The 17827-nt window shown below is 61.7% G+C and overlaps 1 protein-coding gene across 4 annotated transcripts; it reads left to right on the top strand.

Annotated features, from left to right (window-relative positions):
- The first annotated feature begins 1784 nt into the window (after positions 1–1784).
- Positions 1785–17827, top strand: CAPN10 (calpain 10). Of its 4 annotated transcripts, none has more exons than XM_047846550.1 (13): positions 1785–2109; positions 3561–3613; positions 4341–4472; positions 5576–5772; positions 6564–6781; positions 8362–8503; positions 9210–9376; positions 9743–10023; positions 10483–10685; positions 10832–11087; positions 12384–12583; positions 12801–12846; positions 13117–17827. In XM_047846550.1, exons 1-13 carry the CDS (start codon positions 1785–1787, stop codon positions 13144–13146), a joined length of 2250 nt encoding a protein of 749 aa, XP_047702506.1. In that variant the 3' UTR covers positions 13147–17827. The 4 variants fall into 4 exon arrangements, 3 of the variants coding, with proteins under 3 accessions (XP_047702506.1, XP_047702507.1, XP_047702508.1); XM_047846552.1 differs by lacking the exon at positions 1785–2109 and adding an exon at positions 2208–2657; XM_047846551.1 differs by lacking the exon at positions 3561–3613 and having other exon boundaries at positions 1901–2109.

Genomic DNA, 17827 nt, shown 5'->3' on the forward strand with positions numbered 1-17827 from the left:
GAGGCCCACACTTCAAATAACTAACTGTCTGTCGTAGGGCCTGTGGTTGTGGGAACTGGGGGTCATGAACTAGCTGCCTCCAGAACACCTTCTTGTCACACCCCTCAGGCTGCCTCCAACTCCTATTAATACTCCAGGAGCCACAGACCCCACCCTGCACAGGGCTGCGGGTGGGCCCAAGCGGCAGAGGGGAACACGGGACACACGGGGTAACGGTGGTGTAGGAGCCGCGGCAGGCAGGCCTCAGACCATCTCAGTACTGGCCACTCACCTGTCACTCCGGGCCTGGGCTAATGCCTACCCAGCACCACCTGTCTCCGGGCCACTTCTCTGGGCACAGGCCCACCCCTGGACGATGACACATCTGTAGGAGGCCGCCTGCTCTCCAGGCCTCACGAGCCAGGGTGAGTGACACAGCAAAGGCCGCTACGTAGAGTCCACATCCTGGGCTGGCCTCGGTTCTGCCGCTAACCACCCCCATGTGTTACCTGGGGAGAGGAGTTGTCCGGCACCCTAGGGCAGGTAGGAACTCTGTCTCTTACTCCTTCAGGATCCCTACAAGAAGCAGAGCCTGGGGCCTTTACGGATTCCCTCCAGCTACGGCAGCCACCAGCCTGCCAAGGAGTCATTAGCATCTTCTGGGGGAGTTACTGCCACAGGGATGCTGAATGGTCATGCCATAGGTCCTAGCATCCCAGAGGCAGGTGTCGGGCTATGTAGTTTTCTTCTAGAACCGCAACAGGAATATCCGAGGCCCCCCCAAATAGCCTGGGGGGTAGGGCTAACACAATGTCACACTACCACCAGCAGCTGCCACTCATGCAGGCCCTTCTTGGTCTCTCAGAGGGAGTTGCTGCAGCTGTCAGAGGAACCTGGGGCAGAGGCTCCGGGACCAGGTTCGGTTTGTTCTCTAGCAGTAGGGACTTTCCAGGTCTGCAGAAGGGCTTCAATCTGACCACCGTTCATGTCCAGGGGGCTGGGTAAAAGTCTGGAATGCAAGATCTGACTAACCCCAGGAGGTGGCACAGAGCTGCCACGAGAAGGGCTCAGGCCGCCTTCTCCTCCCCGGCCCGACCCTCTGTGAAGGCGCCAGGCACAGTGAAGCAGGCTTGGAGGGGCAGGCAGACAACAAGCCTCTGGCCGCTCTCCCTCCTTCCCGGGAATGGGGAAGGACAGGCACCTGCAGCAAAGGTGAATGCTTAGGCAGGTCCCTAAATCGCGTCCTCGCCTCCCCGCAGCACCGAGCGGCCAGGAGCTATAACCGCACGTCCAGCAGGTCACTCACTGTCCAGCCCACCAGGACCAGATGCCCGGTCATCTGCCGCAGTCCCATCCCCTGTCCCGCTCAGGATCCAGCGCGTCCGATCCCAGACGGCCTCGAGACGGCCTCCTAGGCCCGGAGGACCCCCGTCCCCCCGCTCCACGGGCCGGCTCGGCCCCGGGAGCACACCACCACGGCCCACCGCTGCCTTCCCAAGCGAGCCGCGGCGCTCGCTTCCCGGATCCTTCCGCCAACAGGCGGCCCGACCTGCCGCCGAGCGCCGGGACGAGCGGCGCATTCTGGGAGGCGGTGCTGCGTTCTGGGATCTGTAGTCCGCGGCCCGGGCCTCGGCCCAAGAGGCCTCTCCGGTCCCTTAAGCCCCGAACGCCCGCGAGTCCAAGCGGCCCCGACGCCCCAGCCCGAGCTGCACCGGCCAGAGGACACGAAGCCCGTCAGCCTCCCGTGAGTCTCCGCCGGGCGAGTTCGCACACACCTCCCGGGGAAAGAAAAGTGCCGCACGGCGATGGCACGGTCTCGCGAGAGCCGAGCTCGGGAGCCACGCCCCCGAGGGTGGGATACTGGGAATCCGTTTGGACTTCCGCCGCTCGAGTGCGATTGGGCCGCTGTGTCACGTGGCCCGGCGGTTACCGCGGCGACCGGACGGGCGCGCGCCTGGCCTCGCCCACCTTCCGGGCTGTCAATGGGAGCCCCGAGCGCCCAGGATGCGGGCGCCGGCCAGGGAGCTGTTCCGAGACGCCGACTTCCCCGCCTCGGACTCCTCACTGTTTTCCAGCTTCTCCACGCCGCTGGCCCAGTTCCGGGAGGACATCACGTGGAGGAGGCCCCAGGTGCGGCCCCTGGCGCCGCTCTCGAGCCGAGGGCCGGGCCCCGGGCGCTGCCTCCCGCGCCGTGCGCGGCGGGAGGGGTGGCCGCGTCTGCCGCGTCTGTCCCAGAAACGGGGAGGGTGGTCCGTCGGGAGGGAGCCCCTCGTAGCTCCGTGCCAGGCCCGTCCCGTCCCGGCTGTGCGGGAGGACCAGCGCCTGGCCCGCGCCTGTGGGAACTTGGTTCCGGAGGAGGCTCGGGGCCCGGCGACAGGGCCCACAAACCCAGCCCCGCTTCTGCCCCGACGGGCGCCTGACCGCACTTAGCTTCTGGTGTGCACGGCCCTCCTGGCCGCCAGCGGGCCTGCCCCGTTACTTGTGTTTGCTGGTATCTGCTACGCCTGTGGTCTTCTGGAAGGGCCAGACTGAGCCTACGAAGCAAAGTTGTTTAGGGCTTCGTGCACCTGCATTTTCAGACGTAAACGCTTTAAGGTGGCAATTTGCGGGGATGCTCCGGCCCGGTGCTCTGTTGATAATCCTTAGAAACAGTGTATCTGCCCAGTAAGACTTCTCAGGTACGACCCTCCCCCGTCTGCACGGACACAGCCTGCATGGCTAGCAGCCCTCAAAGCCAGAGCAGCTTGGGTCTGGCGACTGAGGCATTTGGGCAACACGGAAAGTGCCCGTTTGGTGTGGAAGGACGGGAGGGCCAAAGCATGAAGAGCCTTACAGGCCATGCCAGTGGAATTCGGGTTAAAAATGGATTCTAGGCACCTTGGAAGGCCATTGGGGTTTTTAGCAGAGGAGCGATTTGAGTGGGTTTATGTTTGAAGAAGCTCACTTTTACTGCTGGCTGGGCGGTGGATTGACCCGGCAAGCAAGCAGGTGGCCATCTGAGTAGTGATGCTCCTGGTAGCATGGCCACCCCTAGGATGGCTTCAGAGTGGGTGGGTTTGAGAAGTACTTTGGAGGGGGATTAACAGGTTTCACTGACCAACCGGAAGTGGAGGGTGAGGATGAAGCCAAGCTCAGGAATGACTTCTAGACTTCGAGACTGAGCACCTGGGTGATGTGCTAGGCGACACGGGGAGGTGGGGGAGAGCTAGGGATGGAACTCTCGGGTTGGGTTTTGCTCTCTCAGGCGCAAACAGAGCTGTCAGAGGCAGGTGGGCATGAGAGTCGGGCACGCAGGAAGTTCTGGGCTAGAGGTTCCCTCCGGGAATGGGCACTGTCCCAGGGCTCAGGGCCCTGAAGAGTGTCTCAGGAGAAAGTGGGGCTGGAGAAGAAGAGAGGGCTTGGAACTGAGCCCTGAGGGACCCTCACACTTCCGAGGGTGTCCAAGCAGGTGCCCTGGCAGGTAGCCGCGAGAAGCAGCCGGCAGTGAGGGAAAAGGACAAGCGGGGACACGTGGAACCCTGGGAGCCAAGAGGGGACTGTGGGGAAGTGCAGGGGCTCAGCCACTGTTCTGATGCCTGCAGGTGCCAGGAAAGATGAGAACAGAGAGATGCCTGCTGGATTTGACCACACAGAGGTGACCGGCTCAGAGGCTAGAGGGGCCTATGCTGAGGGAGGAGGAAGTAATGAGCAGCTGTTTCAAGAAGTCTGCCAGTGAAGGGAAGCCTCAAGGGGAGCTAATGCAGGGGGGATGGTCTGTTAGGATGGGGGTTCTCTCTCTCCGTCTTCTGCTGGTGGGATTCTGCCTGTAGGGGTGAAAGGGGGGGGTCATGGGAGGAACCCAGGCTCCGAGGACAAGAGGGGGTCAGGTCAGGTTGCTTCTGATGAAGCTTCTGGCAAGGTCATCAGCTCAGAGGGGCGCAGGCAAGAGGGGGGCAGTGTAGAAGTGTAGAGAAGAGGGAATAAAGTAGTCCGGGGAGTGGGCAATTAAGCCTTGGAGAGAAGGGTTTCGGTTTCCAGCAGTATGGAGGACCCATTTGCGATCTGCCAGTGTGGACTTAAGTGAAACCATTTTCTAGGCCAACAGTTAGCTGTTTGGAGAAGGGGGACGTGGGATCCATCCCGAGCTGGGGTTTTGCCACTTAACAAAGGTAGACAGAGAAGAGGACCCTAGAACCTAAGCCAGATGGGATGATGTGAAGCCAGGAGGGCTGACAGATGGAGGCCGCGGAGGCCAGCTGCTTCCCCTCCCCTCTTGGGCAATGCGGATGACCAGAAAAGCTCCTCCCCAGCGCCTGTCGCCTAGATCCCGTGTTCTTCGTTTTAAAGACTAGCCTTCAGACGAGGTGAACTCTTTATTTCAGGAGATCTGTGCCACACCCCGGCTGTTTGCAGATAACCCACAGGAAGGACAGGTGAAGCAAGGGCTGCTGGGAGACTGCTGGCTCCTGTGCGCCTGTGCTGCCCTGCAGAAGAGCCGGCGCCTCCTGGACCAGGTACCTGCGTCCGAGCGTGTTTCTCTTCTGCTCTGTCTTCCTGTCTGCTGCGCACAGGAAGGAAGCGGGAGGCAAGGCAGCCGAACCTCCTGTTCTACGGGGCTCTGCTGAGGTCGCCCAGCATGGCTGGTGGAAAGGGAGGGCTCTGCTCACAGGCCCCAGGGGCTCCAAGGCACAGACACCGTGTCCCCCTCTCACCAGGGCTCCCCGGTGCTTTCTGCCCTGCTCTGCCCTCTGACACCCTTGGAGGGATGCACAGATGAGCAGGCCAGCCCAGAGTAGGAATGCCCCGGGTTTGGAGTAAGTTTTCCTAGCTGGTTGTTGTTGTTTTTTAAACAAGCTTTGAATGTAAATTGGCAAAAGGCGATTAAAATGGTGTCCGAGGCTGGGCGGCTAGCACAGGTGTAGGAGGGCTGCTCGGAGTGCTCCCCCAGGAGCACCACAGCTCTTTGTGTGGCTCGTCGCTAGAATGCTACTGATTAATGCAGCAAGGCTGACAGTGGTGACCCATCCAGAGCTCCTCCTGGGTCCCCAGGCCTTGCTAAGCACACCACAGTTGCTGGCATTTGTTCTCCGGGCCTCTCTGGCTTTGACCCCGGTTCATAAGTGAGAGCGCGAAAACCACTGCTTCCATGTTTGTGGCCGCTGAGGGGCAGAGCCAGGACCAGACAAGTGTGTCCGGGGCAAAGCCCACACCTGTGGGGTCCCAGCACCAGAGCCAGCAGTGGACGGGCTGGCCCGGATCCCGAGGCACCAGCCTCCAGCGGGGGGGTTGCTGTGCCCACGGTGACCTGCCGTCTGCCACCGGCTGTACTGAAAATTGGGTCGCTCGTGCCTGTAAAAGTCACGTTTGTTTTGGATTCAGGTCGAGTGCTTATTTGGGACAATAGGACATAATGGTTGGCTTTAAGCTTCTGGAGACACTCGGCTCCCTCAGTGTGGCCCCGAGATACGTACATTGAAAAGTCGGTTAGCTTTCCGTGGGGTGATTAGGTTTCCGCAGCCCGGCAGGGTCCCCTGGAACGGCTCTCATGAAGGTGCTTGGAGGGCGCTGCGTGCGTTGCCTCTCACGGTCTCTTTTTGCCTTTCCCTGTGCACGGTAGGTCATTCCTCCAGGACAGCCGAGCTGGCTCGACCCAACGTACCGCGGCTCCTTTACCTGTCGAGTTTGGCGGTTTGGACGCTGGGTGGAGGTGACCATAGATGACCGTCTGCCTTGTCTTGCAGGGAGACTCTGCTTCTCCCGGTGCCAGAGAGAGGATGTGTTCTGGCTTCCCTTACTGGAGAAGGTCTACGCCAAGTACGCGTGCCAGAGGCTGGAGGGTCGGGGTGGGCAGGGAGCCACAGCGGCCTGATTCCGCCCCCGGGAAGCACGCCCCCTGCTCTCCCTGGGCTGCAGTGTCCTCCTCCGTTCCAGGGACCTGACAGCCAGGCCGGCGTGGGGACTGACTTGTCCAGAGACAGAAACTCTGAGACTCGGCCCGTGGTTTGCCCCATCCCCGGCCCGCTCCCCCTTTCTCCGCACTCATCTCGAAGTCGGGCATGAAGGCATCGCCTCCAGAGGGAGAGGGTGTGCGTTTCCCTCCCCTGGAAATGGTGGGAGGTGGGAGGCCACCCAGGTCGCAATGCTTGTTTAGCCTGGTCCTGCCTGAGACCACGACCCTCACCCGGGGTCTGAATCGAAGAAGCCTCCTCTTAGGATGCACATATCAGCTTGCCCAAAGAGGCTGCACCGATAGGCCTTAGCCGTAAGGGAGCGAGGAAGGCCTGCAGTGATATTGGTGCGAGTGAGTCCCTGCATCCCCTGGCCAGTGTGGGGTTTGATCTCGAGAGGCAAGGAGCGGGTGTTGACAGGCTTGCGCCCCGCACCGCCTCGTGCTGATGTCTGCCCGGGAGGCGGCAGGGCATTGCTGGGCCGCTGCGCGTTGCAGCCTTTGAGGGTCAGGTGATGCCTGGACTTGATGAGAATGAGGCAGGAGTAAAGAGAAGCAATTGAAGTGGTGGGCGAGGTGATCTGGGGGTGTTGGGTGTGGGGATGGGAGGGGCAGGGTACCCGGGCCAGAGGCTCACTGGCTGCGGCTGTCTCCCCAGGGTCTATGGGTCCTATGAGCACCTGTGGGCCGGGCAGGTGGCGGATGCCCTGGTGGACCTCACTGGTGGCCTGGCGGAAAGGTGGAGCTTGAAGGACCTGGCGAGGACCGGCGGCCGACGGGACAGGCCTGGCGGCTCAGAGCACAGGACTTGTCGGCAGCTACTCAGCCTCAAGGACCGGTGCCTGATAAGCTGCTCGGTGCTCAGTCCCAGAGCAGGTGAGACGCAAGCGGGGGGGTGGGGGTGGGGGGCAGCGCGAGAGGCCCGCACACACGTGCGTCTTCTTCTTGCGGCCCCGTCAGGGCCGAGTGGAAAGCAAGACGTTTGTCCTTGAAAGCTGGTGTCTGGTGTGTGACTGTCCCCGCCACCCGTCCTTCTCTGGAGGGAGGTGTCCCTTGCGCCCCGACTCACCGCTAGGGTGAGGCCGGAGCCCTGCGGGCGGCCGCCGTGTGGAGACTTCGTAGGAGATGGGTGGCGGCAGCATCCGGGGCCGGCTGGCGACCTGGCGGAGTCAGCACTGAGGCTTCCGCCTTGGCGGTCCTCGCACTCGTCAGAGAAAGCTTGTTGAAAGGAAAACAACACGCAATCAGAGCTCCTTTGAGTTTTTCGCGGACTTTAGTAGGTCTTTCCCACCAACACGTGTGTGTTTTGCATTTTGCACCGTATGCCATTTTCTCAGGTGCCGTGTAGACTGTCAGTGTCAGTTCCGTTCGCAGATCTGCTGTGGTTTTGTTACTCTTTCCCTTAACGTCAGACCTGTAAGGTCTTTTCGGTTTCTCGCGTTATAGACGGCATTACTGAACGTGTTCGTGTTTGAGAGCGTCCAGGATGAACTTCACTATGAAAATCATAACGACCCCAGAATAGGGACATTGAAATAAATGGACACGTGTGGACAATTCAGTTGCCCGGCCTGTGCGTGAGGGCTGGGTCTGCCCCCCCGTGCGGGAAACGAGGGAAGCCCGCGGAAGCCTGTGCGTGACACAGCGTTAGAACCTTCCCTGAGTCTTGGCATCAGCTGCCCCCAGGGTGGGTGGGGTCAGTTCTTGGCGCTCCAGGCTTTGCAGAAGCCCCTAGGCAAAGAGGGGGCTGCGGGAGGTCATCGGGATCCCCCTGGAGCGTCTCAGGGCTGAGGACTGAGGCAGACCCCGAGAGTGGAGGCTATAATGCCGTCGTAAATAAAGCTTTTCGAGACATTCCTGGGGTTTCTTCTCCTTTCTGGACCGCCACCCCCCTTCCCAGGTTGGAGTCCTTCACTCTTCGGGCCCTCCTTTTGCATGTCTGTTTGTCCCAAGGGCTCTGGGCAGATGGGGTGGTTTCCTCTCTGGAGCCTCCGGTCCCCCCGCCCCACACCACGTGTTTCCTCCAGCAGTACCTGCTGTGCGATGCCGCCCGAGCCAGCCTCGCCGGGAGGTCACAGACCTGCCGCTGACAGTGCTGGTGGCGGCACCAGGGGCCCTGTGCCCCTTGTCAGTCGGCTGGCCGGCCGGCCGGCCATCCTCTCTCGTCCGCCCAGGCAAGGACCGAGCCACCGAGAAGGGAATGAGCTGCCGGGCCTGTGGCCGCGGAGCCAGAGTCCAGACCCGGGTCCTTCGCCGTGGCTCTGCCGTGGCGAAGGCCGCTCCTAAGCTCGCTTGTCCACAGGGTCGGGAAAGGAGCCCCACTGGTCCGTGGGGGATCTGGGTGCTGGTGTGGCCGCAGCAGGGTGGGCTGGAGCAGCCCGCGGGGAAGGAGACAGACCCATGGGTCTGCTCGGCTTGGGGACTCCCTGCCCACATCCCAGCTGTGTCTGTCCCAGGTGCCAGGGAGTTGGGGGAGTTTCATGCCTTCATTGTGTCGGATCTGCGAGAGCTCCGGGGGCGGACTGGCCAGGCCATCCTGCTGCTGCGCATTCAGAACCCCTGGGGCCGGCGGTGCTGGCAGGGGCCCTGGAGAGAGGGGTGAGTATGGGCGAGGCCAGAACTAGACTGCCGTCAGGCAGGCCGGGAGGGTGGGGCCCCGAGTGGCAACTCAGAGCTGTGTGTGTCACAACCGTGTGCGTCCCGGGCTCTGGTGCCGTGGCTCGTGGCAGACCGTTCGTAGCTGGTCAGGACGGTGCATGGTTGGTCTCCAGCAAGGCCCTCCTGGCACCACCTCTGGTCCCCTGAGTCCCCTGAGTGCTCGGCCCCAGACAACCTTAGGAGGCCGGTGTCGTGCATGGTGCCGGGACCAAGGCAACCCTAGACCCTGGGGTCCCGTCTCGAGGGTGCCCACGGAACGGTAGGTGCCCCATCGGGCTGCGGGTGACAGGGACATGTGAGTGCTCAGCTTTCTGACCTTCACTGGTGCTGGGAACCTGGATTGAATGAGGGTGCTGGACCCGCTCCCCATGGCCGGCCGTGGCCGGTCAGCAGATCCGACGCTTGCCCCCGAGCCCAGGCTGGTGGCAGCTCCACCCGAGTCGATCAAGCACATCTCTCGTTCACCTGCTCGAGGACACCGCTCTGGGGAGATGTGTCTAGAGACGGGGGCCCTCGGGGAAGGACAGAGGTGACTGCCTGCGGAAGGGCCAGCGTGGAGCCACCCGAGCTGGCAGGGCACAGGGCTCCTCGGTCAGTGTCGTCCGCTCTCGGATGAGAGGCCCCTCTGAAGTGCAGTGTCTTCCAGGGGCGAAGGGTGGAGCCGGGTGGACCCGGCGGATGAGGCTACACTGCTGTCCCAGCTGCAGGAAGGGGAGTTCTGGGTGGAAGAGGAGGAGTTCCTCCAGGAGTTTGATGAGGTCACCGTGGGCTTCCCGATCACGGAGGCTGGCCACCTACAGAGCCTCTACTCAGGTAAGGGGAGGCCCGCACGCTGGGGGAAGCCCGTACCCTGGGGGAGGCCCGCACGCTCACCCTGGGGGAGGCCTGGTGGGGTGGGGGGGGGGGGGCGGCAAGCCGCATGGGCTCTGCCTTCGGAAGTCAGGGCTGAGCGGAGCCCGCGTCCCTCTGGGGGCCCCTGGGCACCAGCCTGGCTACAGGCCCCAATCTACTTCCTTCAGTGCAGAGAGATGGTTCCACTTCCTCCCGTCCCTGGCAGCTCGAGGTGCTGGGAGACACGGGGCTCCCTCCTATAGGGTGCCGTGGCTGGTGTTGGTGAGAGGGGCAGGAAAGGCGGCGTGGGGGCCCTTTCCTGGAGCTGATGCTTGGTTCTCCGTCTAGAAAAGGAGCTGTGCCACACTCAGGAGCTACCCGGGGCCTGGGTCAAGGGGCAGTCTGCAGGAGGCTGTCGGAACAACAGCGGCTTTCCCAGCAACCCCAAATTCTGGCTGCGGGTCTCGGAACCAAGCGAGGTGTATGTTACCGTCCTGCAGAGACCCAGGGTGCGCACAGCACACTGGGCAGGCCGGGCTCGGGCACCGTTGAGGGACGACCGTGCCTCATGGACCCCGGCCAGCCTCCTGGGCAAGGACTACCAGGCCGTGGGCCTGCATATCTGGAAGGTAATTCTACCTTGGTCCCGGCTCCCTGCGCAGGGCCTAGGGGCGCTGGGACAAGAGTGACACCGGTGACCGCCAGGAGCCTCAGGTGTCCCCCGCCTACCCCAGGGTCATACACCAGCTGGCGCTCCCACAGACCCGGCCCCGCCTAACCCAGCCGGCATCCGTCAGACAAAGGGAAACGAAAAGAAAAGCAGCCGGGGGCGGAACCGGCCGGAGGGACCAGGGCACAGCCCTGTCTCGATCCCCCTCTGCTCTCCCCAGAGCGGGAGGGCTTGGAGGCTCACATCTGGGACAGGGCCACTGACCCCTGGGGCCGAGTGAGAGCCCTGGGTTGGTGGGCGCTTTGAGCCGTCCCCTGCCGTGCTGGGGCGGGGCCCACAGGTCCGGGCGGTTTCTTTGTGCTGGGTGAAGGCGGCAGGCCGGTCTCGGGACGTTGGCACGCGGGCCCCCTCTCTGCAGGTGGAGAAGCGGCGGGTCAGCCTGCCCAGGGTCCTGTCCACGCCCCCCGTGGCTGGCACTGTGTGCCACGCCTACGACCGGGAGGTCCACCTCCGCTGTGAACTCGGCCCCGGCTACTACCTGGCCGTCCCCAGCACCTTCCTGAAGGACGTGCCGGGGCAGTTTCTGCTCCGGGTCTTTTCCAGTGGGAGAGTCTCCCTCAGGTGAGAGGGGCAAGTGGGGTCTCCAGGCCGCGCTCCCTCGAGGGCCTCAGCGGAGGAAGGGGGAGCGGCCCGGGCAGCTTCCTGGCGGTCCGTGTGCGTCTGCGGCCCACGACAGCCGGGTCCTCCTGTGTGTCTCCCCCGGGCAGTGCCATCAAGCCGGCGACCGCGAGCCCTGCCTCTGGGGAGGCCCTGCCCGCAGGGGAGTGGGAGACCGTGCAGCTGCGGGGCTGTTGGAGAATCGGCCAGACGGCGGGGGGCAGCAGGAACTTCGCCTCCTACCCCACCAACCCTTGCTTCCCCCTCTCGGTCCCCGAGGGCGCAGGGCCCCGCTGCATCCGAATCACTCTGCGCCAACACTGCCGTGACAGCGAGTGCCACCCCATCGGCTTCCACGTCTTCCAGGCAAGCCCTTCCTGTCCCTGGGGGTAGGCGGGCACAGGGCGGCCCTCGGCGGGGCTGGTCCACACAGGCGGCCAGGCCGGACAGAGAGGCCCGGACGTGGTCACGTGGGCACAGCCAGGCTGGCTGGTCCCCTACGAGATCCGTTTCTGGGTTTCGTGAAGTCTGTAAATCACTGGGGTCATAGGTCAGCTTAGAACCCTGGCTCAGAACAAGCGTCACGAGGTCAGGTCTGCTCCCTAGAACCGTGCCTCCCGCCCAGGAGACCCGACGGCATGCCCCAGGAAAGGCGGTCCGCCAGGAGCCGTCCCGAAGCCATGACGCAGTTCATGGCACAGGTTCGCGGGGAAGAACAGGAAAGGGAGCCCACCCGCCCACAGAGCCGGCGTGAGGGCCTGGCAGACAGATGCCCCCGATCGCAGTTGCTCAGGTGATTCTCAGAGCAGAGAGCTGTCCCCCCGCGGGAGGAGAGGAGGCTGTGTTGAGGCCGGAGTAGGGCCAGCACGTCACAGACGCCACCCCACACCTCCCTCCGCCTCAGTCTGCCCGCCCTGTGTTGTAACGCAGCCGGGACAAGCCCAGCTGACCTGTAGTTGGAGGAAGGGGGACAAGTGCGGTGCCGGAGGTCAGGGGTCGTAAGCCCAGACTCCACGGGGATGAAGTGGCTCCCGGCTCACATTTGTGCCCCTGCTGGGGGCCCCGCTTCATGCTGGGTGCCGAGGAGGGCATGGGCCAGGAGGGCAGCCTGGAGCCGTGCCCCGGGTGCCGTCGTGGGGTGGGCACACAGAGCCCGGGGTGCAGATGATGTGAAGGAAGGGTGGGAATTTCTCTGGTTGAGAAGCTTCTGTACCCTTGGGAGGACACTGTGCTCCCCAAGAGCTGAGGGCTCATTCTGGAGCTTCGCTGCCCCCGGGCTGCCAGCCGGGGCACCTAGGAGTTTCGATACAAGTGCCAGTGCCAGGAGCCAGTCAGACGACCCTCAGGACAGAGGCCTGGGCAGTGGTGGTCGTGGCGGTCCCCCACGCCTGATGGGGCCGCCCGCCTGACAAGGGCGGTGGGGCCTCGGTGAGTGTGAGCCCAGCTTCTCCAGCTTGGTGGCCCTTCCTCCCTGGAAAAGGGAGTGTGACGTGGGAGACGTCACCGTGAGATCCGGGCAGACTGCACCGGGCGCCTCCCCACCCTGGACACCCCGGCCTCGGAAAGGGAGTGCGGTCCCGAGACTGGGAAGGACTTGGTGGCCGTGGCAGCCCAGCGGACAGCCCCGCCCCCCGACCCCGTCTGAGCCCACGCCTCCGCCAGGTTCCGGTGGATGGCGGGAGCCAGGGCGCGTCCCGCCTGCTGCTCCAGGACCCTCTGCTAAGCTGTGTGCCACACTGCTACGCCCAGGAAGTGAGCCGGCTCTGCCACCTGTCGGCGGGGACCTACAGGATTGTGCCCTCCACCTACCTGCCAGACACAGAAGGGGCCTTCACGGTGACCATCGCCACCAGAATAGACAGGTGGGGCTCCGGGGCTGGGGGTGGCCCTCGGTGTCTTAGTATTCACCTGCCTGTTCTCTCCCGCCTGCCCTGCTTGCCCCAGCGCTTGTCTGTCCCCGCAGAGCAGCAGCGGGCAGGGCGTGAGCCTTGGGACCCCTCCTTGCCTGGGAGTCTGGGGGGGAGCGTGGCTGCTCCCGAGCTGGGGGCCAGGAGGCCGACCGTGTCTTCTCTCCCGCAGGCGCTCCATTCACAGCCAGGAAAGGCTGGGGCAGCTTCTCCAGGAGGTACGTGTGGGGCCTAGGGCAGAGGGCCACCCCATTACTCTGCCTTGGGCCGCCTGGCGCCCTGGGGTCTGAATTACCCCAGCTTCCTCCCAGAGGCCAGGCTGCAGGCCAGGCTGTGCCCGGGGACACCGGCACACCGGTGTGTGAACATGGGGGCCACCAGGCAGAGCCCCTTAGCAACCGAGAGCCCGGGGCTGCAGTCCCAGCCCCTGGCAGTGCTGCTCGGAGGAGGGCGGCCCTGCCCAGACCTCGCCGTCTCTCGTCCTGCAGGCCTCCTTCATGGCAGTTATGAAAACCTAACTGGGTGACCCCCGTGTCGGCTCCGGTGACTGGGGGGTGAGAGGCCCCCTCCCACGGTGCCACCAGCCTCCATGCTGTGGCTCACAGCCCCGAGTCGGACGGCTGCACGTGCCCGCGGGTCCTGCAGGGAGGTGGCCGTGGGGCGAAGCAGGTGCCTCGGAAAAGCAAAAACCGCTGCATCGGGCGTCCTTGTTCCATGGCGCTGAGGCCGGAGAGCCTCCCAGAGACCCTCGGCGGCATCTGTCCCCGGCTCCGGAGAGAGCCTCACAGGGGACAAGAGCGTGTCGGGACAAATCTTGTTTAGAACTAGTTATCACGGCAGACGTTTTGGGGAAGAAACTTTATGAATAAACGTGAGTACTGAGCGGTTTGCGGAGCCTCATCTCGGGGAGCCGCAGGCCGAGTCCGCTCTCCCTGAGGAGCAGGGGAAGGCCCGGGCCCTGCGCTCCCTCGGGGCCCTGCTGGCCTGTGAGGCGGGCAGGCTGCTTGAGGACGCAGTGGGTGGTGGGAGCCTGGAGGGTCGTGGAGGGGCCGTGGGCACCCGCCCCGTGACAGGAGCAGGAGGGAGCAGCCCAGGGCAGCACCTTGGTGCCGGCCACGTCGTCCGCCCTGTCCCTGCTGAGCCTTACCCCGCCTGGGCGTCCGGAGGGACTCTCGGCCTCGGCCTCCCTTCCGTTTGGAGGTGCCAGATGCAGTCGTTTGCTCTTGACGTGGGAGGAGGCGTCCCAGGGGCCCCGGGCCTCTGACCGGTTGGACGCAGTCAGCCCTGGTCTCAGCCGGGCCTCTCTCCCCACCCCCGCTGCTTCCCTGACTGGCCAGCGCCGTGGCGTCGCCGTCCTCACCTTCCAAAGGAGGGCTGGGGGCCGCGACACAGGCCCGAGGAAGACCTCGCTGCCCCACGCCCCTTCACGTGTGAGCAAGACCCCTCGCGGTGACCAGTTCTCTGGGGTCGAGTGGAGGACGGAGGGGCTCCGGGATCTGGAGGTGCCACGGATGGAGAGGCAGCCTGGCAGAGGCGGCCAGACACCAGCCGGGCTTCCAGGACACGGCTGGGCCGGTGGGGCACGGGCCGTGGCCCCCGCACCAGAGGAGGCTCGCGCCCTCCTGGCCACCAGCCCCCTGGGCCTGCGCCAGCTTGTGGTTCCTTCGCATGGTTCCTTCGTGGGAGGCAGAGCTGAAGGAGACCTCGCCCCCAGGGCATCCTCAACAGGCAGGCAGGCCCGGCTGTCCTGGGCGTGGCCACCTCCCTCTGACCGAGTGAGCTCCAGAAGTAGCTTGTGTTCTCTGGGCTTCGATGTCCTTGCTGAACACGTGTCCGAGCCCTGGCCATACTCAGTGTGCCCCCATGTCTGCCCTGGAGTCCTTGGCCTGGAAGGGCCTGTGGGGTGGGCACCAGCGGGGCTCATTCTGCTGAGGACAAGAGTGACCGAAAGAGGGCTCTTACCCGCTCCCACCCCACAGGAGGACACGATGCACGGGCGACTTCCAGTCTCCGTCAGCCACCTGACGTTGGCCCCCCACCCAGCCCGGTGTGAGCTGGGGCTGCAGACCACAGACCCCACGGGGTCCGGGCCGGTGCGCTGCTGTCTCACCCGTCCTCTGTATTGACTTGAGCCCCGCCTCGGACCCGGCCTGTGGCCCCGGGGAGCTGGGCAGCAGCAACCAGCCACGCCCTGGAGGCCCGGTTCTGTGGACGGGCCGGTGGGGGACTACTTGGGTGAAGGGCCTCCCTCCTGCGTCCGGGGGCCCTGGCAGACCCCTGACGGGCAGGTCTGGGTGTGTGCATGTGGGAACGCCACCTTTTCAGGCCTTCCCAGCAGACTTTGCCCCACACCACCTGTTTGGTTTCTCGTTTCCACTTCCTGCTTGGGGCAGGTGGACCGTGCCTTCTCCGTGGGAGCCGTGTCCTACCCAGTCCTGGCCCTGGGTCTGTTCTCGTTGTCCTTGCCTGCCCTCCTTCCCCTGGGCCTGGGTCAGCTTTGGGGGCCGCAGGGGTCCTGGGGTGAGTATCAAGATCCTGGTGTCCTCAGAGCGGTAGTCAGGGAGAGGGCCTGGCTGGGTCTGGGCTTCCGGGGCGAGAGGAAGGACAGAGCTGGAGTGAACGGGACAGGGCCAGCCAGACGGGGCCAAGGTTCTCAGATGCTCCAGCCTCTTTCCTCTCTGTCTCTCTCTCCATTAATAATCATTTTTTTCTCACTCAGTGTCCCATGTCTGCATCATTTGGTTTTACTAGATTTTTTTTTCTCCTGTAATATTTAACAGATTTAAGCTAGATATGCTGCCTTTTGAAATGAATAGAAGAGTCATTTTTTCCTAGGGACACTTTGGGGGCTTTTTGGACCCCAACACAAGGCCTTGGACGTGGCTGCTCCATCAAGGAGAGGGTCGTTGCTGGTTTTGAGGATGAACTTTAAGGGGCAGGCTGGGCCTTCCAGCACCCAGGAGTACTCAACTCAGCGGCTCTGGGGCCCCGTCCCTCCCCAGGGGACCTCAGATGCAGGGCTCTGGCTGGGACCCTCTGGCTGTTCCTCTGGTTCCCAGCAAGCACAGGCTGTTTCTGCACAGACAGGACAGTCTGGCCTGGGAGCCGGCTCACTCAGCGTCCTGGGGAACTCAGACCATGGAGTTTTAGTCAGGACCGTGCTTATGCTTGGTTCCCTAAAGCACCTCCCCTCCAGGGCTGGAGCTCAGGCCATACACATCCTCAGCTGCCTGTCCCTTCACAAATCACCCAAGAGGGGAGGCTGATGGATCAGGAAACAGCTTTGGCTTGGACTGGGCTGGCTGCTCTATCAGGGGCCAGTCCTAGTCCCTTGTGGGTTCCTGGTGCCTGGGCAGGTGTGACGCTGGGGCACCATGACACGTGTGTGTGTGTGTGTGTGTGTGTGTGCGCGCGCGCCCGCGCGCGCGTGCGATCTGACTGATGTGGTCTCATCCCTCATCCCCCAAGGCCTATTGAGAAGACCCACCAGCACCAACACATCCCTCTCCACTACCCTGATCCCCTGTCCCTTCATTCTGAAGTCCCTCTGTGAGTGTGTGTGGGGTGCTATGGATGGGGCTCAGATGCCCAGTACCCTGCCCTTGAGGACTGTCTGCACACAGATCATCTGGACGGTACTGATGATGAGGGATAGATGATGCATTGATGTGTAGGGGTGGCCCTTGATCAGCCTGGGGTCAGCAGTGCAGGGCAAGCAGGGGCTGGCAGAGGAGTTGAGCAGCCTCAGGAAATGGAAAGAAGCTCTCTGTGCCTGCAGTGTGGCAAGTAGGCTGAGCAACTGTGGCAGGAGCTAAGGCTGGAAAAGTAGGTAAGGGTCTTGAGGTCCATTTAAGGAGCTTGGGTCTTACATCTTGGGTGGTAAGGAGCCACTACACAGTTTTTAAGCAGGACCTGATAGGTGTATATGTGACTTCTCTCTCTGGTCGAAGTCTCTAGATGGGGAGGGGACCAAATAGAAGGCTGTTGCAGACATCAAGAGACAGATGATGGTGTCCTGTCCAGAAGGGAGGTAGGAGAGGCAGAGAGAAGAGGTCACTGTTGAGGTACATTTAGAAAGCAAAAGCAGCAGAACATGATGCTTGATGTGTTTAATTAGATTGATCTCCTAGAGCAACATGAAGAGAATTGATACCTTCAAACCCATGAACATGGTATACCTGCCCATTTTTTGAGGTCTTCCTTAATTTCTCTCAGCAATATTGTGTGTCCTGGAGCATAGATATTTTGCACTTATTCTTACCTACTTTGTTTTCCAACACTTGCAAATGATATTGTATGTTAGGTTTCATTTTTCTAATTTTTTTTTTTGCTAGTATATAGGAATACATTTTTTGTACATTATTTTGTGTCCTATAGCCTTGTTAATTCACTTATTCATAGTTTGGGGGTTGGGTTGTTGTTTTTTGTTTGGTTTTGGTTTTGATTTGTAAATGTCTTAGGATTTTCTACATACAGAATTACGTCACATGTGAAAACAGAAAGCTCTGTTTCTTCCTTTCTTACCTGAATTCATTTTTTTTTCTTGCTTTATTTCTGGAGGCTCGGACCTCCAATACCATTTTGAGTAAAAGTGATGAGAGCCACTTTCCTTGTTCCTGATCACAGTAGGAAAGCACTCAGTCTTTCTCCATTAGGTATGATTTTTTTTTTTTTGTAGATGTTCTTTATCAGACTGAGGGAATTTCCCCCTATTCCTAGTTTTTGAGAGTTTCTATCAGAAACAGATGTTGAATTTTATCAAGTGATTTTCTTCCATTATATAAATGCAAGGAAGATCAGAGGAGATGACTATATAAATGTTCCCCTTTATTAATGTAGTCAATTATATTGGTTGGCATTGTGATGTTAAAACAAACCTTATATCCTCAGGATACTTGTGTGCAATGTATTATTTGTTTTATACATTGCTGGATTCAGTTAATATATTTTAAAGAATTTTTATATCTGTGTTCATACATGATATTGCTCTGTATTTTTGTTTTCTTGTAATATCTTTGTTCAGGTTTAGAATGAGGGTATACCTTGCTTTTGAAAATGAGTTTTAAGAAGTGTTCTCCGGGGCGTCTGGGTGGCGCAGTCGGTTAAGCGTCCGACTTCAGCCAGGTCACGATCTCGCGGTCCGTGAGTTCGAGCCCCACGTCGGGCTCTGGGCCGATGGCTGAGAGCCTGGAGCCTGTT

This window comes from Prionailurus viverrinus, unplaced genomic scaffold (genome assembly GCF_022837055.1).
Source record: "Prionailurus viverrinus isolate Anna unplaced genomic scaffold, UM_Priviv_1.0 scaffold_39, whole genome shotgun sequence".
In the NCBI taxonomy this organism is placed as follows: domain Eukaryota; kingdom Metazoa; phylum Chordata; class Mammalia; order Carnivora; family Felidae; genus Prionailurus; species Prionailurus viverrinus.

What these genes read in the sequence shown, in the direction of transcription:
- CAPN10 (XM_047846550.1), top strand. Translation starts at nt 1,785, where the DNA reads ATGGCACGGTCTCGCGAGAGCCGAGCTCGGGAGCCACGCCCCCGAGGG. An exon ending in CTGGATTTGACCACACAGAG is followed by an intron (nt 3,614 to 4,340) that starts GTGACCGGCTCA and finishes TCTTTATTTCAG; the next exon opens with GAGATCTGTGCCACACCCCG. An exon ending in ATCGCCACCAGAATAGACAG is followed by an intron (nt 12,584 to 12,800) that starts GTGGGGCTCCGG and finishes TCTCTCCCGCAG; the next exon opens with GCGCTCCATTCACAGCCAGG.